Source organism: Leucopleurus acutus (assembly GCF_964270905.1).
Source record: "Leucopleurus acutus genome assembly, chromosome: 19".
In the NCBI taxonomy this organism is placed as follows: Eukaryota; Metazoa; Chordata; class Mammalia; order Artiodactyla; family Delphinidae; genus Leucopleurus; species Leucopleurus acutus.
The window spans coordinates 26,333,520-26,359,884 of record NC_139161.1 but is presented as its reverse complement, the minus strand read 5'-3'; the positions used below and the strand labels follow the sequence as shown (position 1 = coordinate 26,359,884).

General features: G+C 40.2%; 1 protein-coding gene across 7 annotated transcripts in view; it reads right to left on the bottom strand.

Moving 5' to 3' along the window:
- Window positions 1–26,365, bottom strand: part of ACACA (acetyl-CoA carboxylase alpha) — a 208,601-nt gene that overhangs the window by 77,578 nt on the left and 104,658 nt on the right. For all 7 annotated transcript variants that reach the window (XM_082861297.1, XM_082861299.1, XM_082861296.1 and 4 more), the window contains 15 exons: window positions 24,561–24,667; window positions 24,025–24,135; window positions 18,007–18,216; window positions 14,309–14,479; window positions 13,149–13,310; window positions 12,344–12,507; window positions 8,394–8,544; window positions 7,073–7,176; window positions 5,203–5,284; window positions 4,597–4,742; window positions 2,729–2,879; window positions 2,419–2,553; window positions 1,922–2,068; window positions 935–1,123; window positions 291–391 (listed from right to left, as the gene is read on the bottom strand). In XM_082861297.1, the coding sequence (XP_082717423.1) occupies window positions 291–391; window positions 935–1,123; window positions 1,922–2,068; window positions 2,419–2,553; window positions 2,729–2,879; window positions 4,597–4,742; window positions 5,203–5,284; window positions 7,073–7,176; window positions 8,394–8,544; window positions 12,344–12,507; window positions 13,149–13,310; window positions 14,309–14,479; window positions 18,007–18,216; window positions 24,025–24,135; window positions 24,561–24,667 (2,131 nt within the window). The remainder of the gene's footprint in view (window positions 1–290; window positions 392–934; window positions 1,124–1,921; window positions 2,069–2,418; window positions 2,554–2,728; window positions 2,880–4,596; window positions 4,743–5,202; window positions 5,285–7,072; window positions 7,177–8,393; window positions 8,545–12,343; window positions 12,508–13,148; window positions 13,311–14,308; window positions 14,480–18,006; window positions 18,217–24,024; window positions 24,136–24,560; window positions 24,668–26,365) is intronic.

The following is a 26,365-nucleotide window of genomic DNA, read 5'->3' as shown; positions in this document are numbered from 1 at the left end:
GCCAGAAGAAAAATTAGGAGTTTCATGGAAATTGCAAGGAAAAAGAAAACGATGAGATTGCTGTGCCTTAATAATTGACAGAAAGATGCAGAATAAAGTCATCAAAAACACTGAGTATGAGAGCTAGCTCACGATTCTAAGATATTTAGTAGATATAACAGATTTTCTAAGATAGAGGTGCTTTCTAATTTCTCTAAGTCAAACCTGAAGTAAACCTCTTTGTGACTACTCAGAAGAAAGGAAGGTATGGGGATGCGCAGGTCTGGGAATCTGGAGTTCCATGTAACTACCTCTGCACCAGCTGGACAATGCTCTGAGTGTTCATGAAGAAGACTTCCCGTTCAGATTTCCGGTTCAGTGTAGCTGCGTGGCTATCTAGGATGTTGGCAATCTAAAGTATAAGAAAGGGAAAAAAAATGAAGCCCAGCATAGTAAAAGGACCCAAAGCATTAGCCTGCATAGCATCAACACTAGGAATCTTCTTAATTGTAACATGACAGTTTCTATCTTTCACATGTTGAGAGTAGCTGCAAGTTACCTGGTATAGTTTAGGGGCCCATTCATGATAAACAGGAAAGCAAAGGGTAATAAGTATGCTGCTGAGATAGTAAGGAAGTCTAGATGATAGAACTACAAATATCCACCTACTTTAAATTCACAAAAATACTTCTAATTAAGGCACAGCCCCAAGAACAAAACTCTATGGGATACATGGCCAATATGCCTTCCTCTTAACCACAGACACTTTACATTTCACACACAGTACTTACCTTATTGGGCTTGTATCATGAAGCAGTTTTGTAAAGGGCACAATGATTAAACTTCAAAAGCACAACATCCAGACAGTAAGGAGGATCCAAACAGGAAGGAATCCTACAACATGAACTCTAGCATGGGCAGCCAGTAGAAAATGACAGTGTTACTCTATAAATACCTGCTGGCTGGGAAACTGACAGAGGACTGATGTGATGTTGCTAGCATACTGAGCCATTTCCTTCTTGATAGACTTCTCCACATTGGGGGGGATACGACCAGAGACACTGGTCATGATATCTTGCAGTTCTAGGAGAGGCAAGGAGGGATCTCTGAGGGTCTTCATCAACCGTTCAACCCAGTCTTTTACCTGAGAAGAAGGAAATAATAAAACAGGAACCAGACAAAATTAACACAATCCCCCAAATAAAATAATATATCTGAATTCACTACCATATAGTACAGGAGTACCGTGCTTTATTGTGCGTTGCTTTTACTGTACTTCGCAAATATTGCATTTTTTACAAATTTCAATTTGTAAAACCCTGTGTTGAGCACCATTTTTCCAACAGCATTTGCTCACTTTATGTCTCTGTGTCACATTTTGGTAATTCTTGCACTGTTTCAAACCCTCCACCAGCAAAAAGATTACAACTCAATGAAGGCTCAGATGATGGTTAGCATTTATTAGCAACAGAGCATTTTTAAATTTAGGCATGTACATTTTTTTAGACATAATGCTATTGCACACTTAATAGACTACAGTATAGTGTAAACATAACTTCTCTATGCACTGGGAAGCCAAAAAATTCATGTGACTTGCTTTCTTGTAATACATGCTTTATCGCGGTGGTCTGGAACCAAACCCACAATATCTCCGAGGTATGCCTGTACTTACTTTGAAATTGCAATATAAGCACCTAACATTGTCCTTATTCTCTGATTTAAATCCCAATTACATGCGAAGTCAATGACAGAGATAAGAAGCAAGGATTTAAAGACTTCAAATCCCACAGCTAATGGTGGGAGAGTTTCGGATCAAACAGCTTTCTTTTTCTCCCTCTTAAAAAAAAATCCTTACGTGACTTTTAAACTATCTTAGAGAACAGGTACCCTATTATGTAAACGCCTTCCCCCACACCACCTCCCCAAGAAAAGTGATTCATACCCTGCTGCTAAAGAAAGGATCTGGAAGGCAGTATCCATTCATCACGTTGACCAGATTATCCAGGACATAGTGGAATACTCGATGGAGCTTCTCGCCTCTGAGTGCTGTGCTCTGGATCTGCGGCAGACTGCCTGTGTGAAGCTCAGCCTGTCAATCCCAATGAGAGATCAAGTCATCCACTACCTTCTATTCAGGGTACAAACACACCACTGCAACTTAGATTCATCATGCAGAATCAAGACTCCTCTTCACCATACCCAGCTACAAGGAGAGAAGTCAACGGAGGAAGCATCATAAGGAAAATCACGGAATCTTAGTATCACAACTCTTACAAATTCTAGTTCCATAATACCAAAGGCACACATACAAGCCATAAGATCGGGCTAAAAAGCTTAAGGAAAAACTGGACCAAGGACTGAAATCACTTGCCTTTCCAAACTACTGTTACCGTGTAATCAGCTCTTGGAGAACAATATTAAAAGTATCTTCCTACTCACCTGCTGGACCTTGCTGGGGTTGTCCAGCTGCATTTTGGCTATTACACAGCCCGGGTCAAGAGCTGCTCCAGGCCGCTTGACATAATGGATACAGCCAGACTCTGCAGCTGTTAAGGTCATTACCATCTTCATGACCTACAGTGAAAAATAAAATCTCTTAGGACCTAGCTTTAGGGATTAATGACAGCTACTGACACTTCCCCTTTCTATTTTCTACTTCCTTTCTGTTACTCTTGAGTCCTAGTCAATGCCAGCCAACTCTTGTCCCACCTTCCCTCCCATGGCCCGGAAGCCCAATCACCACCCTGACCTCGATCTCAGCATAGCACTGGCCAGCGAACACATGGCCTCCATCCTCCACAATGTACTGGATTAACTTCCCAGCAGAAGGTGAGCGCATCACCGAAGGGTCATTTTCCTTCTCAAACACACAGGTTTTGTTGCCAATCGTGATGCGATACCTAGGAGATAAGTGGGAGTATGTAAGTCAATAAAGCACCTCAAATTGTAAAAGATAATGGTAGGAATAATGTCAATCTTAAAAAATAACCCTGAAAACTTCATTCTACACACACACACACACACACACACACACACACACACAGCATTTATTGGATCCCTTTAAAAAAAAAAAAATTATTTATTTATTTATTTGGTTGCACTGGGTCTTAGTTGCGGCTCACGGGCTCCTATATTTGCTGCTTGCTGGCTCCTTAGTTGTGGCAGGTGGGCTCCTCAGTTGCAGCACGCATGTGGGATCTAGTTCCCTGACCAGGGATCCAACCCGGGCCCCCTGCATTGGGAACGCAGAGTATTAACCACTGTGCCACCAGGGAAGTCCCTTGCATCTTTGTTTACAATGCCAAATAACCCAAATTTCCTTCAATAAGGGTCAGATTAAATAAATTATGATACATCCATATAATGGAATAATATACGACCATTAAAAAGAATAGGTACCTCCATCAAGAAAAAAAAAATGGGGCTTCCCTGGTGGCGCAGTGGTTAAGAATCCACCTGCCAATGCAGGGAACACGGGTTCAAGCCCTGGTCCGGGAAGATCCCACATGCCCTGGAGCAACTAAGCCCGTGTGCCACAACTACTGAGCTTGCGCTCTAGAGCCCATGAGCCACAACTACTGAGCCCACATGCCTGGAGCCCGTGCCCGCGCACTGCAACAATGAGTAGTACCCGCTTGCCACAACTAGAGGAAGCCCACGCGCAGCAACGAAGACCCAACACAGCCAAAAATAAATAAATAAAATAAATAAATTTAAAATGGATTTCTATTAAAAAAAAAAAAAAGAAGGTGATGCTGATGTAATAGCTACCATTTTTTGAACTCTTATTATATCACAGACAATGTTCTACAACCTTTCCATGTGTTAATTCAGTTAATTACCACAGCCACACTGCATGATTGGTGTTGAACAGTATAAAAGATGTTAAAGGAAAAAATAAGTACAGAAGTAAATGTTATTTTTATTTGTGAATATATTTAAAAGAAAAACAGTATGTACATGTATGTAACTTGTATATACATACAAAATTTCTGCAAAAACATATGAGACTGTTAACAGTGGTAGCATATAAAAAGGGGAATTTATTTTTCATTGTCTGCCCACACAGGAGTGGCGGAGAGACAATTTTTAAAAATTCATTCGTTCGTTCATTCGTTCATTCATTCATTCATTCATTCATTTATGGCTGCGTTGGGTCTTCGTTGCTGAGCACGGGCTTTCTCTAGTTGCGGCAAGTGGGAGCTGCTCTTCGTTGTGGTGCGCAGTCTTCTCATTGCCGGGGCTTCAGTAGTTGTGGCATGCGGGCTTTGGTAGTTGTGGCTCACAGGCTCTAGAGCGCAGGCTTAGTAGTTGTGGCACACGGGCTTAGCTGCTCCGCAGCATGTGGGATCTTCCAGGACCAGGGCTCGAACCTGTGTCCCCTGCATTGGCAGGCAGATTCTTAACCACTGAGCCACCAGGGAAGCCCAGAGTCAATGTTTTTCATTATAAATACTTCTTAATACTCTTGAAATTTTTGTTAAGTGCATGTACTATTTTTTTTTTAATTAGAATAGAATCCACAAAAAGACCTTGAAAAATCCCAAGAGTTAGTGACTACTCAGAGAAAAGACTGATATACAATGACCAGCAAATGGACCTTAAACAGCCACTCACCTATCCACCTCCTCCTTCATGTATGTGGTATAACTGCTGCCATCATAGGACAAGAGCAGTCCTCCATCACTCAGCCGATGCACATCTACTTCCACACATGAGCCATTCATGATCACCACGTAGGAGTTCGGGGACTGTCGCGTCACCTGTAGGAAATGAGACCCCGAAGAGACAAGTCAGTGTGTCCCTTCCAGGGGGAGTCCCAGACAAAATTTCGGTATCTCAGAGATCTAGGTAAGAAAGCTCTGCCAGAGAGGAAGGAAATTCATGGCACTGGTGCTCTGAACACTAGTGTCTGTGGGCATGGCTCAGCCTTGCTGCGAGCAAAGAGGGGGGACCTTAGATGCATCTCCCTGCTCTGGTTGCTCTCTGTCTCCTTTATCTCTTGGCTGCATATGTGAAATTAAGCAACAGCTAAAACATTTTCAGAGAATCATAAAATACTGCTTTGACACAAGGCTACTGACACTAATAATGACTATAATTTCACTAACACCCAGCCCTGCAGTAAACCAAACTTTCACCCCATCTCTTGACCTAAAGGAAGCAGGCTGACAAAGAGAGAGGCAAAAAGTACAACATTGGCTTCAGTGGGGTTCAGCATACCTTCAGTACATACTTGACTCCCTCATAGATAAGTTCAACATCTACTGTATTCAGAAGTGTATGAGCAGAAAGGACTTGACCCCTGAAAGAACAACAATGTGAGAGACGCTTCTAGAAAGTTCTAAAAGTTTACAAGGGAATCTCAAAGGTTATCAGTTATAGTATTTCCTGGAATAGTAAGACTGAAAACAACCTAAAGGACCATCATCATTAAGGGACTGATATATAAATTACAAAAAAGTCATATGATGGAATATTATGCAGCCATTAAAAAAGAAAGATGAAGCCCTTTATGCACTAACATGAAATACTCTCTAAAATACACTGTTAAATGAAAAAAGCAAGTGAAATTGTGTAGGACAGCTTCAGAGTATGCTACCACTTGTGCTTAAAAAAAATAGGTGGTAGGAAGAAACAAATATTACATATATATGCTTATATAACTTACCATATGTCTGAAAGATTACAGACAGAAACTGGTAACTTGGGTTGACTACAGGGAAGGAAACTGGGTGGCCAGGGAACAGAGGTAAGAAGGAGACCTTTCACTACATACCTTTTTGTGCCTTTTGAATTTTAAACCATGTGAATATATTATCTGTTCTTAAAAATAAATAAAATTAAAACTTAAAAAAATTTTGAGAAAAGCTCCAGTGCAATCAACCCTCCTCTACCCCTATCAACTGAATTTTATTTGGGGTCTTAAAAAATAAAGGCAGTAGGCCATGGCTGGGTGGAGGGGAAAGGAAAGGACATTGCCAAGGAAGGAAAGAAACACTATCTCTTAAGAAAGACTTTGATAATAATTAAAGGAGGGAGTAAAAATGCAAGTGAGGCAAGTTGTTAATAATGGGTGAATCTGGACAAAGAATACATAGAAGTTGTTTGTATTATTCACGCAATTCTTCTATAAATCTGAAATTATTTCAAAACACAAGTTTTAAAAATAAATTTAAAGTAACGTTAAAAAGGTAAGGGGAGCTCGTAGAGGAGAGATTACATGTGACATATCTGTACACCAGTAGGGAAACCATTTAACTAGGTTAGAGATTGCATGTTGAAGAACAGAAATGAGGATGGCTCGAGTGGTAAAAAGGTGCCATAGTATATAGGGAGTTGGAAGTCCCTCTGAGGGATTTAGATCTGATACAGAAGGGAAATGTGAGCTGATGAAGGTTTTAGTGCGTAAGTGTAACACAGTGAAAGATTTTCATGGTAAGACTTGAACTGAAATCTCAGTTCAATTTTTAAAATTTTGTTTCTTTTCTTCCTTTCAGACACCTCAAAATGGAGCTGATGTGAGTCTAACAACACAGAAAGAATTAAAGTGCCTGTGATTAAAGTGCTATCAAATGATTAGCCTTGTGGACAATTCCTCCAGGGACTCAAAGGCAGAGCTCAGTCTTCAGAACCAGTGTTGGAAATGAGTTTAGCCCCACACATACTTGAGAGACTCATGAGGTCATCTTGAATATCAGCCTCAATTATTAATTCCTGAAATTTTACAGGTCATATATGAAATATTCAGGGTTCCTTGCTAGAGTAAAACACCAGATTTTCATCACCAGGGCTTGGAGAGATTTGATGCTTGTACAGAACAGAATGTTTACTTCAGCTGGACTCCAGTTTTTAAAAAGCAACCTATTCTAACTGTGGTATAAACCAATTTCTAGAATCTGCCCTTAGAGCCCCAAAATCATTTGCCATAAACTCCTATATCCCTTCTCTCCCCTGCCTCCACGGTCAGTGAATAACAAGTAGAACTCACAAGCTGCCAGGAACAGAGAGAAGAATAAATGGGCCTCTGAACTTCAGTCCTGCAGTCAGGACCACTAGTGAGCTTGCACAGACTATGAGAAGCAAAGCCTACCTCTCTAAGGAGTGAAGGAAGTTGGAGATGCTATTCCGCAGGCTCACATCTGCCACGTGGAGAGCCCCACACACAACTCCCAACATGGTGTCAGGTCGCTCTGCCTGAAAAGAAGGAAAAGAAAGCAGATCAAAAGCAGGGTCACTTGGCACCATGGCCCTCAATTTTAATCAGGCTCAAATGTGCTGTGAAGAATCAGCTACCATTGAGAGTCTCCATCCTTATTGTCCAACTGATTTTTTTTTAACATTTACTCTTTTTTAAAAGTATTTTTTTTTAATTTTTATTTATTTTATTTATTGATTTTTGGCTGCACTGGGTCTTCGTTGCTGCACGTGGGCTTTCTCTAGTTGAGGTGAGCAGGGGCTACTCTTCATTGTGGTGTGTGGGCTTCTCATTGTGGTGGCTTCTCTTGTTTCAGAGCACGGGCTCTAGGCATGCAGGCTTCAGTAGTTGCAGTACACGGGCTCAGTGGTTGTGGTACGCGGGCTCAGTAGTTGTGGCTTGCGGGCCCTAGAGCACAGGCTCAGTAGTTGTGGCACACGGGCTTAGTTGCTCCGTGGCATGTAGGATCTTCCTGGATCAGGGCTCGAATCCGTGTCCCCTGCATAGGCAGGCGGATTCTTAACCACTGTGCTACCAGGGAAGCCCCCAACTGATTTTTGAGACAAAAGCACATTTATTTTTAGAATCTGAATAGAGGTCTCATTTGAATAGAGATGAAAAACACCTTTCCCTCCACCCTCCCTAAGATTTCCACTGAGCCAATCGAAGAGTAGCTCAAAAACAAGCTTTTGTCACAAATAAACTTCAAGAGGTACGAAGATTTGGCTACCAATAATCTCAAAGAAAAATGGTGTACAACCAAACTTTGGACCTCCAGCTAATTTACATGAATCTAACAATTTTATACAAAATCTTGAGTAATTTATATTAGCCCAGCGATTCAGGAACAAAGGGTAACTTCTGTTGATTAAAATGAGGCCCCTCTCATCAGTGCTTGGTAGACAGATGTAAAAGTTGGTAACTCTGAACCAGATTTAACATCAAGTGAGGAAAGAGAAAGTATTTCAATCCCTGCGTGCCTCTCTTCAAATATACCCTTGGAAGTAATACTACAACCTATAAAGTGACTGTGTAACACAGGCACAAGAACTCTTACAGTGCTAAAATCACACTGACTCCTAGTTTTTTCCACAGAGACCAAGAACGATTCAGATTAGAATCAAATAAATTTTATCTAGCAGCATGGACTGATCACACCACAAGCCTATAAAAACCCAATCCCAGAAGTTGTTTGTGTGAGTGGAGAAATACACACCTGTACTTTTTCTGCTATCAGTCTGTCCAGCCAGCCAGTGTCAATTCTATTCATCTGAAAGCTTTCAGTCTCCAACAATTTGATCAGGTATTCGACTGTAGTTCGAAAGTCGCCCCGGATAGATAGTTCCTTCAAAGCCACCACCATGTTTCTGGGAGAAGGATAGAAGCAGATCTGTTTCAGCAACAAATGTTCTAGTGTTTTTCAATAATTTTCAAGAATTGTTTCATTCCTTTAGAGTTTCAGGAGGCGGGGGAGAGAGACAGACTGTTCCAAGAACAAATGAGGGTGCAGATATATATGTGCTTATTCCAGATAGAATTTTTAAGAAGTCAGCAAACTTATGAGTCTGATTAATATTACCATAAGAGCATCAGCAGATCACATACATTTCATTATATGGAATACAGAACAGATTATCTGCAAACCACCCAGTTTTCACTGTTCCCATCATTCCATTCATTTATTGCTGGCTAACGAGAATTAGGGCATAATTCCCCCCTCCTTACACCTTTTTTATTTTATTTAGGTAAAGTTTACATTTAATAAAATATACTTAAGTATATTGTTCAGTGAATTTTTACAAACACTAATACCTTAATTTAAAGGTTTCCATACAATGGAGGTAACTGGCTGGAGAAAGTCAGGTATTATTAGCCTGACACTGCATGTGAGAGTGGTGGGTTTTTTTAAGCTGCATTTTAGCCACCTGTGGAATGACTTGCTCATTACTTTGATTACTTTCCAATTAAGTGTTAAATGATCTAACTTTAACAAAATTTCAAATACCATGGGGTTTTCCCTGTATACTTCTGCCCAGTGTTATGCTGAACAGGGCAGGTCCCTACTTCAACAAATATTTATTATGCATCTCACAGACTCAAGACACATACTAGACTCTTAAGGGAGAGAGAATGTGGAGACAATAATCACTTTAAAAATATATGACAGGGCTTCCCTGGTGGCGCAGTGGTTGAGAGTCCGCCTGCTGATGCAGGGGACACGCACGGGTTCCTGCCCCGGTCCAGGAAGATCCCACATGCCGCGGAGCGGCTAAGCCCATGAGTCATGGCCACTGAGCCTGCGCGTCTGGAGCCTGTACTCCACAATGGGAGAGGCCACAACAGTGAGAGGCCCACGTACCGCAAAAAATTCAAAAATAAAAAAATATATATATATATGACATAATATCATAAATACCAGTAGAGAGAGATAAGCAAAGTGTGGAGCGGTTCTAAGAGGGGAGAAAATCCACCTCCCTATGGTTTCATAAAGAATGTGAGATCTGACATAGAAAACAAACTTGTGGTTACCATAAGGGGAAAGGGAGGGGGGAGGGATAAATTAGGAACATAAGATTAAGTGATACAAACTACTATACATAAAATAGATAAGCAACATGTTTTTACTGAATAGCATGGGGAACTATATTGAATATCTTGTAATTACCTATAATGGAAAATAATCTGAAAAGAACATATATATATATAACTGAATCACTTTGCTGTACACCTGAACTAATACAATATTGTAAATCAACTATTCTTCAATTAAAAAAAAGAAAAAGAATGTGGGATCTGAAATGGGATAAAAGTTAAGCTGGGATTATGACTGTGACAGAAATATTCTTCCAAGTGGTCCAGGAGTTCTCAGCCTAGAACATTATTCCGTTTCCCACCTCTACCCTCCTCTCTATGCCCTATCTCAGCCTGGCTTATTCCTATACATATTTCAGATATCAATCTAGAGGTCACTTCCTTTTGCGAAAACATCCCTGACCCTTTCTGGACTGAGTTAGCTGACTCAGCTCTACGCTCCTATAACACCCTTATGTAATCCCACTATCAGAGATGGCACTTCCTACACTGTGTTCAATTGCTTATTTGCCTCTCTTACTCTGGATCATAAAGTTCCATGAGGGCACAGACCCTATCTTGATCCTCATTATATTGTCAGAGCCATTAGATATTCAGTAAATATTTGTTAAATGGAGTGAATGAATGGATGGACAGAGGGAGTAGCAAGAACAAAGGGAAAAAGGAAATAAATTAGGGGTTGTGTTCAGGGAATGTTATAATTGAAGCAGAGGATATGAGGACAGGAATTAGGGGCAAGTCCATTCATCCAACAAACATCTACTGAGTGCTTACTATGTTCAGGGGACACAGCAGCAACAAGACAGACACGGTCTTGTTCTCTTGGTATTTAGATTACAGTCTGCGGGAAATATGGGTTGGGGCTATTCTGGAGAAGAATATGAACACCAAGCAGAAGAATATAGACCTAATATAATGAAGAAAGAAGAAACAAACTCTGAGCTGAAGAATGAACTTTAGCATGGTATTAAGAAGCAAGTTTAGGGACTTCCCTGGCTGTCCAGTGGTTAAGACTCTGCGATTCCACTACAGGGGGGTGTGAGTTCGATCCCTGGTCGGGGAACTAAGATCCCACGCGTCACAAAGCGCGGCCAAAAAAGAAGGGCAAGCTGATTGTAGAGACCATAATTTTCATATGCTAAACATTAACCTGGTAGCTTTACACTGTAGAGAAATGTACAGAGTAGGTCAGGAAGTAAGGAGCAAGGCTTTTGGAGCAGGTCATAAGACATGTCCTGTAGAGAATGCTCAGTGGCGTGCCAATCAGGACTGGAAACCTAAATACCAATAGCGGCCACTCTGGGGATGTAAATGAGTGAGGCAGACTGGACGGGAGCTGTGTGAACTAGAGAGTTCGTGTTTCTTCTAAAGGAAGCAGTCACACAAAGCTTCAGTTAACTTTTGCCAAGTGGAATACAAAACCAACCGTCATCCCGTTCTTTTAAGGGAAGACAGAAATCCATGTATTTACTTCAATCTCCCAATTTTTAAATATTGGTGATTTAAAAAAACTAACACTCTACAAGACAATCAAAACACATCTGTGGCTGTGACTAGTCGGAAAGCCACCAATTTGCAAGCTCTAGTGTAAACCTTCTTCACTTTGGCAAAGCAGGACAGGACTGAAAGAAAAATAAAAAGGCAACATTTATACCAGATGGTTTTTCTGGTAGCATTGCTTTAATTCTGAAAACTCCACTTATAGTTTTGAATAAGTGGGAAGAGTTGTAGAGGACAAAATAGAGAAAATTTGAGGTTTCCCAACTTCTAAACACATTATTAAAAACCAACATTATTAATAAATACTTACTGATTACACAATCTATGTGTGCAGTTTAAAGGTCAAAGGAATCGTATTAAATGCTTGGTTCAAGTAAATAGACAATTAAAAAATAGAACTAGATCAATTTTGGACAGATCTTCTAAAATATCTAACCTGTCAAAATTACCTCCTAGAGCCCTACTTTTCAGGCAAGCAAAACTGCTATTAAATATTTAATGTTTACGCTCAATAGAACATTAACTAATACCTATGATATACCAGTTATATTATACGCTGTGTGTATATTTCATAGCTCACTGAGGTCTCTCATATAAGCAATGTGGACAGTCCCCTTATGCCCTTTTCATGTAATAAGCAGTTTCATTTTATTATTTTAAATGGCTACGGGACATTTACAGCTATACCTTTATTTTGAAGACAAATAACAGGTCTTATCTCTGACATATGTCAAGTTCTTGGACAAGAATCTACCTCCACCCCCAAATGACAACACCATTTCTATAGAAAAATATGATATTTTTAAAGCAATCAATTTTATAAGTTTATTAAAAACATTGAAAGCAAAAATACTTGAAAATGCTCAGGGCAACAGACAGAAAAACATCTGCCAAACACTGAATAAATTTAATACAACATGAATGTAAGTACAGTCAAAGATATATTTCTTCAAGAAGGTTATTCATATTAGTACTTTTATAGCAATACATGATTCCCATTCCCATGCTCACACCTTCATTGAAGATTAGCACAAGTTTATTCTCTGAAATGCAATCAAATGCTATTATACTCACGAAATTGCTTCCTCTCGGTTTTCTCCCCAGGAAAAGCAGTGACCGAACTGAGAATCAGCAAATTCATGAAGTCCCCCTGCAGCAGCAACACTGAAATAGCCCCAAACGTTCTTATTGCTGCGGAAATTCAGTTCCTGAACTGTTCCTGAGCTGGGCTTAAAACCCTATTAGAAGATTCACAGATATAGAGAACAAACAAGTGGTTAACAAGAGGGAGAGGGAAGGAAGGAAAGGAAATATAGGGGTAGAGGATTAAGAAGTACAAACCACTATATATAAAATAAATAAACTACAGGAGTATTGTACAGCACAGGGACTATAGTCAGTACTTTATAATAACTTAAAATGGAGTATACTGAATCACTATGTTGTATACCTGAAACTAATATAATATTGTAAATTAACTATATGCAATAAATTTTTTAAATCAAAAAAAAAAAAAACCCTGTTAGAGAATGAAGAATATGAGATGATATTATATTTCCAAGGAAGAGAACGTTCATATACTCATTGTTCAGGTTCTGTGTAATCACACACACACAAAAGCAGAAATGATACACAAAAATCATAAAGGCTTGCGAGCCAATGTCCAGTGCTACAGACCCACTAAGGACTCTACAGTGACTAAATAGGTCTAAGTGACCAATGGAACAGTGATTACTTATTTGTCTGCTCTTATGAAGCCTCTATGAATTTCCTTCTCCAGAGGAAGTCCCAAGATATTTCAGATATGCCCTCAGATAGCATCTTACTATTAAAGTTCACAGGGAAAAAAAAAGTGTAAACCTTTTAAGTGATGGGTTACCTCATCTGGATTTTCACTAGTGATTCGAGCAGCAATAACGTGGCCCCTTGGGCAAGGAACATGAGCAGAATTTTCAAAATCAATGGGAGCATCACCCCAGGGAGATACCCCATACATCATACGGATATCCTTGATTCTGTACAAAGGGATCCCCATGGCAATCTGAAAGGTAATAAAACACACATCACTCATTTTTCACAGTTACTTGCCTTAAAATGTGGAAGCTATCAGATTTCTCATTTCAGTAGCCACCACCTAAAACACCCTATTTTTATAGCCTGCATCCTACATCATTGAATAGGTGACTCTAAGTTACTTGAAACAAAACACACGTAAGGTGTGAAATACTCCCCACTCCTTAAAAAGTCCCCAAATCCCTAATGCAATAGACACGAGCTTCCCTCTAACTGTCATTTCCCCATCCAGGGATCAGAATGAAAATATCCAAGGGAAGAGTCAGTGTCAGTGGCTCTCCAAGTTCAGACAGCTAAGAAGTCCTAACTATGTCATAATTACTTCAAAATTATCGCCACAAACCACTGGAGAAAGTATGTAAATCTTTATTTACTGGGTTCCTTAACAGGGACCACTGGGGACCAGAAGGGGTTCTCAATGTGGGCAAAGAATATGTTATTTACAAATAATATCAAACTTCATCATGAACTATTACTGCTTCCCATAGCATTTGTTTCCTGGGCTGAATGGAGAAAATAATATTGACAGCCAGCACTTTAAACATTATAAAAATAAATGTGTGCTGCCACACTCTTGCCATGAACAACCTCAGCCACCACTCTAAGGTGGAGTTGCTTCAATTTAGAACACTAGGAAAAAGGAGTAGAGGACAATTACGATGTTTGTAAGGTTTCCTACAATTTAAACAACTGAGTAAAGCATATTATTTGTTAAGTTTCTTTCTGATATATGACATTTTATATCAGATGTGTCTGGCTAAAAAATAATAATATTCCTAGATTTGTACCATATCAGGAAAACCAACCCACACATCCCAAGCCATAGAGTGCAAGAGATGAACATTACACGAGACTCAGATAAGGGGCGTCTTCTCTTAACACACGCTGCTTGAACCAGTTTTGCAGGCATCGCTGACATTCCAAACTTCTGTAAGCAACTCTCTGATCAAGAGCAGGGTGACTCACCTGGAGTTGTGCCGCAGGGAGGTTGACATCGGCCACCATCTCTGTACAAGGGTGCTCCACCTGTAGCCGAGGGTTCAGTTCCAGAAAGTAGAAGCTGCCGTCCTGGCTGTAGAGGTATTCCACAGTCCCAGCACTCACATAACCAACCATTTTGGCAAGTTTCACCGCACACTCAAAGAAGAAAGATAAGGCAACATAAGTATGTCACCTTGTCCAGCTGATGGGCTACTACTTATCTATACCTTCTCCCTCTCAAAGAGCCAGTGTTTATAAAGGCTTTTAGCCATGTGAGTGAATTTCACCCTCTCTGATTAAAACACCATGGGAGATTCTGCATTGTACACTTGTTCCTAGTATTTCTAGTATTCTTCCTAGAATACGAGAAATTCTTCCTAGAAACATGGCTGTCCAGCTAGAGACTAGATTTTCTACCCTCCCTTAAAGCAAGTGACTAAGTTTTAACCAATGCAACGTCAGCATTGGTGAGTGATATGCATAATCCCTGAATCATGTTTTGAAAAGGAATTGCTTGTCCTCTATTCCTGGCTTTTCCCCTTCTATGGACTAGAACATGATCATGACAGTGCAAGCCCGTCTCACCATGCAGATGAGAACATACTAAGAATGACAAAACAAAACAGAAAGAACCTGAATCCCAAGATGGTCTCATGGAGCAGAATGGTCCTACTGGTCCTGGAGAGATCACCTCAGATTATGATTGGAAGGAAAAATAAACTTCTATCCTATTGCGTGGTTGTACTTTTTTGGATCTCTTTATTACAATAGCTTAACCTGTACCCTAATCAATACAGAAACCATTAAATTCAGGTAGGATGCTGATATTTAAAAAAATTAAAGCATGTGATGCTGACTTAACAACAGGGTAGCAGCTCTCAAGGAAACAGATGCTGCAGACCGGAAAACTGGTGGCCTCCTTGTTAGGCATAAGAAAACATTGTGGAAATGGTCTCCTACAATAACTTGGAATGCGGACAAAACACCAACTAAGCCCTAAGAAAAGTGGTTAGAAAAAGTCAGAATGTGAAAAAAACCAAATGCCTCTGTATCCCCAAACCAGAAGATTAGATTCTCACCCTGAAGTGACCCAGTGCCAAAGATCAAGTCAAGGGGGCTGCTTTAGTATCAGCTGGCCTCAAGGTAGTCAGTACTGAACTGAGGAGAGAAAGAGGGCTGAACACAGAAGGAAGTAAATAAAGAGGAAAAGTTACTATGTCCAGAAATCTTGAGTGTGGTTACTCCTACCTAAAGCTGAATAGAAGCAAAGAGTCCAGAAACGTACTAAGTTTTGACGGAATTGTATTTCTAAACAAACCACAAATCTGGCTTTCAAAACCCATGATGGATAATCACAGTCATCTGTGTGGCCCCAACCCTGCACCAGCAGGAAGTGAGCGGTGAACGCTCTGCCAAAGAAAGCATGGTCTCCAAAGCTCAATCATAGAGGACCGTGAACAAGGAAGAACTTCCCAGAGAAAAAGGCCTTAACGGTGCCTTGAGGAATGACAGGCAAAGAATTTACTTCCAGAGAGCAGAACCAGGGGCAGCCAGAGGGCTAATGGAGGTATTACTCCACCACATGACAGGAAATCACCACAATTCCTACCTAGAAGAATTTGATAACTGCTATGGATCAGTGATTATTGCCTCTTTTTCATTCTTCTTTTTACCAAATGGGAGTTATCCTGTTCCTACTCCACCACTGTATATGGCGAAAGGAGGAATCACAAGGGGTAGGTAACTTGTATTCTAGGTCACTGGCCCATACAAAGCCACATGTACATGTAACAGAGAGGACTGTACATTACCTAGAGAGTTGGACTTTGGGCTGAATATAGCAACTAGGTGGGACTTTGGGCTGTCTTCTTTGGGGAAAGGCTAAGAATGTTCCAAGAGTGACAAAAAGGGTGTGAAAGGATAATGGGTAGCCAGAGGAACAGACACAGATTGACACAGACACAGACACAGATTAAATGCCCTCCAGTAATTTTTCATTGCGTCCTTCATTTAGTAATAGAATCTCCTGAATTTCAGCTGAGCATATGGCCACCCAGCTAGTGACTACAATTCCTAACATCCCTTGCAGCTAGGTGTCATTGTGTAACTGAATGTTGTCCAGTGAAAAGTGAGCAGAAGTCATATGTGTGACTTCTGGCTCATATTTTTATATGCTTGCCTTCCAAGTCCTCTCTTTCCCCCTCCCACAGGCTACAGTGTGAACATATTCTTATGAGCTAGCTTTAATCGTAAGGTAATGACACCCTAGAACAAGGGTTGGCAAACTTTTTCAGTAAGGGCCAGATAATAATTATTTTCAGCCGTGTGGGCCATATAGTCTCTGTCACAACTACTCAACTTTGTCACTGCAGTGATAAGGCAGCCACAGATAATACATAAATAAATTAGCATGCCGTGTTCCAATAAAATTTTATTTACAGGGACTCCTCTGGTGGTGCAGTTGTTGAGAATCCGCCTGCCTGTGCTGGGGACATGGGTTCGATCCCTGGTCCAGGAAGATCCCACATGCCGCGGAGCAACTGAGCCCGAGCGCCACAACTACTGAGCCTGTGCTCTAGAGCCTGCAAGCCACAACTACTGAGCCCACCTGCTGCAACTACTGAAGCCCACGCACCTAGAGCCCATGCTCCACAACAGGAGAGGCCATTGCAATGAGAAGCCCACGCACCGCAACCAAGAGCAGCCCCCACTCGACACAATTAGAGAAAGCCCACACGTAGCAATGAAGACCCAATGCAGCCAAAAGTAAAATAAATAAATAAATATTTTTAAAAAACACAAAAAACTGAAAAAAAAATTTTTTATTTACAAAAACAGGTGGCAGGTTGGATTTGGCCTGCTAGTTGTAGTTTGCTGACTCCCCTGCTAGTAATAGCAAAGCAGTAAACCGGGGTCCCTGGCACCAGCTCATCTCTGAACTATGATGAGAGAGAGAAATAGAACTTGCACCTTATTTAAGCCACTGTACTTTGGAGGCCTCTTTACTACAGCAGTTAAAGAACCAATCTTAATACACACACAAACACACACACACACACACGTAGAAATTAAACTTAAAACACAGATGACCATGTATTCAGCTTCTTTGGAATCAGGGAGAAAAAAGATGGAAAACATATCTCCAAAAAGATGAAGATTGAGTCAAGGTTCCAGAAAAGACCATGTTCAGACTCCTAAACTACAGCTATTTCCAAGGGACCCTGTAAAACTGCTGAGAGATTATTTTCCATACAAAAATATGTAAATTTTAAAGATACTTAGAGGAACTTTTAAGAAACAATGGATTGAACAAATTCATCTGAAGACTAAAGGATAATCAATCTAGAAAATGCAACTACCTGCTTATCATGAGCTTGTTAAAGAACCAGACAATAAGATTAAAAAATCCCAAAACATTTCTCTTCATTATCCCTACTCAAAATAGTACACTGATTTTTTGTCAAAAGCATTAACTAATTTAGAGTTTGAAGTGTTCACTGGTATCTCTACTAGAGGGAGAATAGGAGAATTTTTATTTTATTTTTCCTCTAGGAAAAGGATATAATCTTATCAGTTATCCAGAACCACCGCTTGAAATTCCATTATTCTCAGATTGGCATATGAATTAAATGAGTAGTAGTTTTGTGTAAGAAAACAAAAATTAGAGCTTTTCATATACATACCTGTTCCATATGCTCAAATACTGCTGGAGTAGCAATAGCAGTAGGTGCCTCTTCAATAATCTTCTGATGCCTGCGCTGTACAGAGCAGTCACGACCAAACAGAGAGATAGCGTTGCCATACTGATCTGCTAAGATCTGCACCTCCAGATGACGAGACTGTTTGGCTAGTCTCATCACAAAGATAGGAGATCCAGGGACTTCAGCTTGAACCTATATTAGAAAAGGAAATAGAACAAATTCTTAAGTGGTAAGCACTTTTTCTATCTTGATAAGCTCCTTCCATTTCAACAGGCAGATGCCTAGAAGTGTCAGGGACCATGTTAATCATTAGAAATACAAAAATAAATAAAATATAGCTCATGCTCTCATCCTTCTTAAAGATACTGCATTCTTAGTTATATAACCAATATTAACTGATAAATACAAAAATGTATGAACATCCAGTGTGTTACAAGGACAAAGAACAAATATTTTGAAAACACACACACACAAATTCCACAAAAGGGCAAAATACTGCCATCAATTCCAAACAACAAATGTACAACTTGTTCTAGATACTTTCCTGGTTCACATTTCATTATATACAGTATTGTTGTAGTCAAAGGACTTTCATCTTCAGTTTTGAAGCATACTGTCACTAGATACAGAACTCGACACTAGCAATTATTTTCTTTCAGCACTTTAAAGATACTGCAATGTTTTCTGGTTTCCACTGTTTCTACTGAGATGTCAGCTATCAATCTTACTGTTACTCCTTTGAAAGTAATCTTTTTTTCCCGGCTGCTTTAGGATTTTCTCTTTTCTCTGTCTTTTTAGGGGAGTGGAGTGGCAGATTTACTCTGATAAACTTAGATGTGGTTTTCTCTGTACTTCTCCTTGCAGGGCTCATAGTGTTTTTTGAATCTGTGCTTAGTATCTTTTCAAGAAATTCTTAGCCATTAGTTCAGAAAAATTCTTAGCCATTGTCTCTTCAAATATTGCTTCTGCTCCATGATTTCTTCAAACATTGCTTCTGCTCCATTTTCTCTCTCTTCTCCTCTGAGACTCAAAGTACACGTTAGATCATTTCACTGTCTTTTATGCTCTGTATCTCTTATGCTTTGTTTTGCTATATAACAAGTTACCTCAAAACTCAGTGGCTTGCTTAGGACACCAACCATTTTATTTGCTCATGATGCTGTGCTCATCTGGGCAGTTCTTCTGGTCTTGCTATAGTCATTCATGTGCATATCATCATCTGGTGGCTCGAGTGGGGCTGAATGGTCTCATGCAAATGTCTGCTGACTTGTGTTGACTGTTGGCCAGTAGGTCTACAGAGCCTTGACTGGAACAGCTCATCTCTATTGCATGTGGCCTCCATCCTCCAGTAGGCTAGACCAGGCTTCTTCAATGCAGTGTTCCAAGAAGAGGGTGAGGGCAGAAGCTGCAAGGCTTCACAAGCACTAGCCTCTAGAACTTACACAATACCACTTTGGCCACATTCTAATGGTCTAAGCAAGCCACAAGGCCAGCTAAGATTCAAGGGGTGAGAAAAGAGATGCCACCTCTTAATGGGAGGAAGGTAAAGTCACATTGCAAAGGGATATACATTCAAGGACAGGAGAGGTTATTGCGGCCATCGCTGCAAACAATCTACTATGGTCCGCCCTCTGGCCACAATAATTCACATACCTCCCACATGCAAAATAGACTCACCCCCTCCCAAGACCCCCAAAGTCATCCAATCATGGCATCAGGCTTGAGGTCCATTTTCTCATAAGTCATGTCCACAAGCAAAAGAGACTCCTTGGGTGCAGCTCCTCAGGTGCTCTTTATCCAAAGATCTGGGAACTAAAAGGACAAGTTATCTGCCCCCAACACCCCCAACATTTAATGATGAGATGGGGAGAGAATAACTGTAAAAGATACTCCTATTCAAAGAAGAAAGGGCAGGAGGCACACAGCAGTCACTGGTCCACAACAATTCTGAAATCCAGACGGGCAGATGTTGTGAGGTTCCCTTACTCCAGGGGCATGGAATTTTTTTTGTTGTTTGCTGTTTTTTACTACGGTCTTGTTCTGCTCCCTGTGAGTGGTTTCCTAATCCATGGGTCCCCTCTGCTCTTAGCTGCCCTCTGGGCTCCTGGCTCCACAATCTGAAAAATCTTTTTATTATTAGAAATTACTAATGTTTACAGCTGAACAGTTTTTCCAGTCTGCTTCCTATTCATAGAAAATCAAAGTCCCAGAGGCCTCTTTGAAGTCTGAACTGTCTCTGTCCCTTTAGTCCCTTTGGTGCATTTATCAACAGAAGTCTCTCAAAAACTTTGTGGTTTTCCTATGAATCATATTGGAAATTCACTACTTGCGCCAAAAACATATCCATAACTTTTCTGCACAGACCTCTCTGTACCTCGGGTTTGTCAGGCTGCTGTGGGACAACATCTTTAAAATTCTTAGAAGCCCTTTTTTTCTAGCTGAGAGAGTAATCTACCAGGTACTGTCTTAAGTATTTCTGAGGTCTTAAAGGATCTTCCAGGCACTCTTGATTTGGTCTGTACTCTGAAGTCATTTTTTACTTTGAAAATCTTTTGCCAGCTGGAGAGATTGGGAATGAGAAACAGTTCTATTTTCAAACTCAACAAGTTTGAAACACCTTCTTTAGTTCATCCCTCTTTATAGTTCCTTAGCAAAAGCAACCAAAAGCATTCAACAGGTACTGTTAACACTTTATCTAAAAAGATCTCCTTAACTAGGTCTACAAGTTCACTAAATACAGTCTCTACCTTCCAAGTTACCTCAGGTAATTGTTCCATCATTACAGAACATGGGTTACCTTTTCCCTCACTGCCTTTCCATCCCACACTAAAAGTTTGTTCACCATTCTTCCAGCCTTCATTAACAACCACCTTACCATTTTTCCAGCCTCCACCTATGAGCCAGTCTCAAAGCCAATGCCACATATTTTACTTTTTTGTTAGGGCAGTATTACACCTTTAGGTATCAATTTCTGGGTCAGTTATTCATTGATGCCTAACAAACCACCAAAAATTTAGTGACTTAGGACGCTGACCTTTTTCTTTTTCTTTTTAATTTGCTCACAGAAATTTGAGCTGGGCTCAGTTGGGCAGTTTTTCTGCTGATCTTGGCTTGGAGCCACTCATGTAGTTAGTCATCTGGCAACCTGACTGGGGTTGGATGGTCTAACGTGGCCTCACTTACATGTCTCAAAGGTGCTGGTGACTGTCAGGTCTAGGAAGTCTCAGTTGGGATAACTCATCTTTGCTTTGTGTGGCCTCTCTTTTCCAGAAGGCTAAACTGGGCTTTTAACAAGGCAAGTCTAAGGCTCATTCCAAAAGGGCAAGGGCAGAAACTACAAGACCACTTGCAGTTTAGGCTTTGGAACTTGCACACCATTTCTACCACATTTTATTGGTCAACCCAAGTCACAAGGCCAACCAAAATTCAAAGGATGGGAAAAAAAGACTCTATTTCTTGATGGGAAGAAGGCAAAATCATACTATAAAAAGGTGTGTAGGGCTTCCCTGGTGGCACAGTGGTTGAGAGTCCACCTGCCGAGGCAGAGGACACAGGTTCGTGCCCTGGTCCGGGAGGATCCCACATGCCGTGGAGCGGCTGGGCCCGTGGGCCATGGCCATTGAGCCTGTGCTCCGCAACGGGAGAGGCCACAACAGTGAGAGACCCGCATACTGCAAAAAAAAAAAAAAAAAAGGTATGTATATAGGGAATGGGAGGAGTTAACATGGTCATCTTTGCAAATACTCTCTCACATGCTCTTTTCTGTATTTTTCATCCTTTTTGTCTCTTCATGCTTCAGTCTGAATTTTCTTCTGACCTATCATCCAGTCACTAGTTCTCTCTTCAACTGCATCTAATATGCCATTAAACTCCTCTATTGACTTAATTTTAGTTATTGCATTTTCAGTTCTAGAATTTTCATTTGCTACTTCTTTATGGTTTCCAGTTGTCTGCCCAAATTCTCAATCTTATCTTTAATTTCCTTGAATACATTAAATATAGTTACTTTAAAGTCCTTGCCTGATGGATCCATTATCTAAACCCTCTGTGGGTCTGTTTCTATTGGCTTTTATTTTTCTTGATTTTCAATCACATAATTTGATACGCTTGCTTATTTTTTAAATTTATTTTATTGAAGTATAGTTGATTTACAATGTTGTGATGCCTGCTTATTTTTAATTGGCTGCTTGAAACTGCATTTGAAACATTAATAGAAATAATTTGAGGTTCTGGATGTTACCTTTCTCTAGAGAGAATTTATATTTGCTTCCTGCTGGTAGCTAGGGACGCTAGTAACCCTAGAACACCATGCTAGAATCAAGAGTTAAGCATTTTGAAGGTGAGATTTAGTCCCTTTGAGAACTGGTCTATTTCTAGTTCATTCTTACTCCTTCAAGATCCCAACCTAAAATGTGGGAGGTTTCCCAGGGAACCCTCCTCAGCAAACACTACAGTCTAAGTTTTGTCCTTTTAGTCTTAGAAGACTGTTGAAAAATCTAATCAGCTTTTCAACTGCTTCTTCTCAAACTAAAGGATATCTCTAGGGAAAAAACGGCCTCAAACATGAGACCTCTCTGGGTTTCATTCTTCTCCTATATCTTAGCCCCCAAATTCTTCATTGCCTTGAAAGATCTCTAGTGCCTTAAAACAGATTTTTTTTTTTTTTTTTAAATTTGGCCACCTTTTCTAGTTTGCTCTCAGTGGGAGGACTGATTTGAGTTACTTAGTTAATCATTATTGGAACTTAAGGACTTTTACATAAAACTTCCTAATCTTAGTATTCTAGATATTTCAACTACTTGATTCCACAGTAATAAGTAATTTTGAATTATCTAAAGGAGTTAACATTTTAAAAAATTAACATGAGGCATGACCTGCTTATGAAATTAGAATTATTATAGAAGGAATATAAAGTAAATGACAGGTAATATTCAAATACTGACACTCAAAATAGGATAATGCAGCAAAACAATACGTTTATCACTTTCTTTGTCTAGTATATCAAATCATGGAAGACCCAGCTCACAGAGTTTTTCTCTTTAGCTCATGACAATGAAGCAAAAAGTTTGGTGCTGAATGGTTTTCAAAAAAAAAAAAAAGGGCAAATAATATGCAGCTAGGGGTACTAGTAAAAGATGGTACAAAGTAAAAGATGCTGGGAAAAATAAGAAAAAGTGGGAAGCTAGGAAAGTGAAAAGGCCAGAAGGTGTCCCAATTTTCCTTTTTCTGGGTATTGGTAGGAGAAAAAAAGAAGTGAGTCAAGTATGTAATGGTAACTCTGAGGGCAGGAAAAAGAGACTCCTGTCTACGGATTCTTTCTCTAAGATTCTGAAAAGAAATCATTTCTTTGGCCTCCACGACCAACTTGTAGTATGGCCACATCCTTGGCTGCAAATCAGAGGATTAGGCAAAGAGAAAGCCTAGGTTTAGCTTTCCTGAGCCACCCTCCGTTCTCATAGAACATGCGCCTGCCACAGGGTCCCTGTGCCAGGGTGTGGTGACCATGCAGTACAGGACAGAACACATGACAGAAACTCAGGAGTCTGCAGCCAATTTGAACTGAAGTGAGGTGAAGTCAATCAAAGAGCTTGAGTGAGGCCAGACCAAGAGCATCCAGATCAGGAATTAACCGTGTCACATACATTGTCTAACGTGCCAGCAGAAGAGGGACACAAAAATGCAGAAAGGTACTGACTCTTGCTTGTTACTATGAGTTCCTATGAGCCACACAAACCATATGCAGAAGAGCTATCTGAGAAACTGAGCAATTTTATATAAGACAGAATAACTCTACTGCTTGTATTACGTAAATGAATAAAACCTTAAATTGAACTGGACATTTTATTAATTCTTTTCCCCTGCTAATAAGCAGGTAGAGGCTAGAAAGAAAGACAAGATTAGCTGTAGACAAAAAAATCTAAATATTTTCTGGACATCCAAATTACATGCATCTCTGATATACATGTTAGTTCCAATAAATAACGACAGCTTGTACTCTACCTGTCTGAAGAGGTTAGGGAAGTCATCTTCATTGTTGACTTTTCTGATCCCCTTCCCTCCTCCTCCTTCCGAGGCCTTGATCATTACTGGATATCCAACTTCCTCCGCTGCCTTCAAGAAGAAAGAGAAAAATGGAAGTGAGAATGGTATTAGTAGGGAAGGAGAAAACTGGCATTTTCTCCCTTTAAAAAGGCTGTCACTTGGTAGGTCTATATATAGCAAAATAGAAAGATCCTGAAGATATACTATTAGGTGGGGAAAAAAAGTACCTGAGTAATATTTGTACTATTGGGTTGAACAAGAAGAAATTGCATTTTTTTGGTAGGTAAAAAAATGGTTGAATATTGGCAATTTTGTATGTTTCAATCTAAGATAATCCCATATAGATCAAAAACAAAGTAAAACTATATGTATAATTACGTATGCATTCACACACTTACCTATGTAAGTATAAAAAAACAAGTCTAGAAAATCCCTGTATTTGGGACTGTAAGTGGTCCGTTGAAAAACATCACTCCCTAGAGTTAGTAACTTACCTTCAGCCCGTCATCCACATCCTTCACACAACCTTTTTCATATAGTTCCTGAGGAACATTTAAGATACGTTTTGAAAAATCATTTTCGTGCCAGTCCACACAAAGACCTGCAATAGATAACAGTGACTTAAAAGCAGCTACAAAAGCTTCTGTTTTTGTCAGTTTTCTGCTTATACCTTCTTTACTTCCCCCCACTGTTTTTTTGGCAGTGCCACATGGCTTGCAGGATCTTAAGTTTCCCAACCAGAGATTAAACACAGGCCCATGGCAGTGAACGTGCCGAATCCTAACCACTGGACCACCAGTACCTTCTTTAAAATGCTTTCATATTTATCCAAAATTGAGGGTAGATGGGAGAAAGGATACCATAAAACCCTGATCAGTCCTTGGAGTTAGCAGGATTTATCTATAGCAACACCTGGCCACTTCGGTTCTGTTGCTGGAGAAAGCCAAGAGAGCTAACAAGCAGCAATTTAAAAAAATGCAAGGACATACAAGACAAAACAAACAAACAAAAAAGCACGTCAGACTTCTCACATAAACTCAGCAGGCAAAATACCTTCGATGTGTGTGTTCAGGGCTGCTTCAGGGCCAGAGGTCTGAGAAATAATTCAATCTTTATGAGCTCTTGGAAATGGAAATGGCGGTTTTATTGGCCTCAGCAGAGTCATGATTCCATACTCCCTGAATGTCCCTGTACTCAGCCACAAAGGGAATGGTATAGCCTCTCCACTCAAACAAGAACAAATTCAATGTTTTATTTTAAACTGTTTGACCCAGCCGGTCTGGAGAGGATATTGCAATCCCCCTGGAGAGCCAGAGTAACAAGAGTTCACATCTGTTCTGACTCAAGACAATGGTAGTTCCTATTCGGAAGAGGTTTTAGTGTATGTTTGCTCTCTGTGCTTCAGTACCAAAAAACAGAAGTTCATATTGTTATCAGCTATAATAATTCACAACGCACTCTTCAAGGGATTCGTCAAGAATAAATCATTTTTACAAAAAATTCATCCTTCTGCATGTCTAAAAGAAAGGTTGATTATGGACCTCATTTTTCTGCATCAAGGGCAAATGAGAGGTTGAATGGTATTAAACAAGCAAAACAAATCATCAATAGACTGTGGGCTCAAATCAAGAAAACACTGGCAAAAAAGAAAAGAGGGACTTTTCTGGTGGCCCAATGATTAAGAATCCGCCTGCCAATGCAAGGGACACAGGTTCGATCTCTGGTCCGGGAAAATCCCACATGCCGCAGAACAACTAAGCCCGTGCGCCACAGCTACTGAGCCCATGTACCACAACTACTGAAGCCCACGCGCCTAGAGACTGTGTTCCACAGCAGGAGAAGCCACCGCAATGAGAAGCCTGCACACCGCAACGGAGAGTAACCCCCAACTCGCCGCAACTAGAGAAAGCCCGTGTGCAGCAATGAAGACCCAACGCAGCCAAAAATAAATAAATAAAATAAATAAATGTATTAAAAAAAGAACAGATACATGTATATGCATAACTGAATCACTTTGCTGTACACCTGAAACTAACACAACATTGTTAATCAACTATACTCCAATATAAAATTTTTAAAATAAAGATTAAATAAACAGAAAGAGAAAGAAAGGAAGGAAGGAAGGAAGGAAGGAAGGAAGAAAGAAAGAAAGAAAGAAGGAAGAAGGAAGGAAGGAAGGGAGGGAGGGAGGGAGGGAGAGAGAGAGGGAGAAAGGAAGGAAGGAAGGAAGGAAGGAAGGAAGGAAGGAAGGAAGGAAGAAAGAATGAATACTGGCAGGCAAGCATCTGAGTAGGTGGGT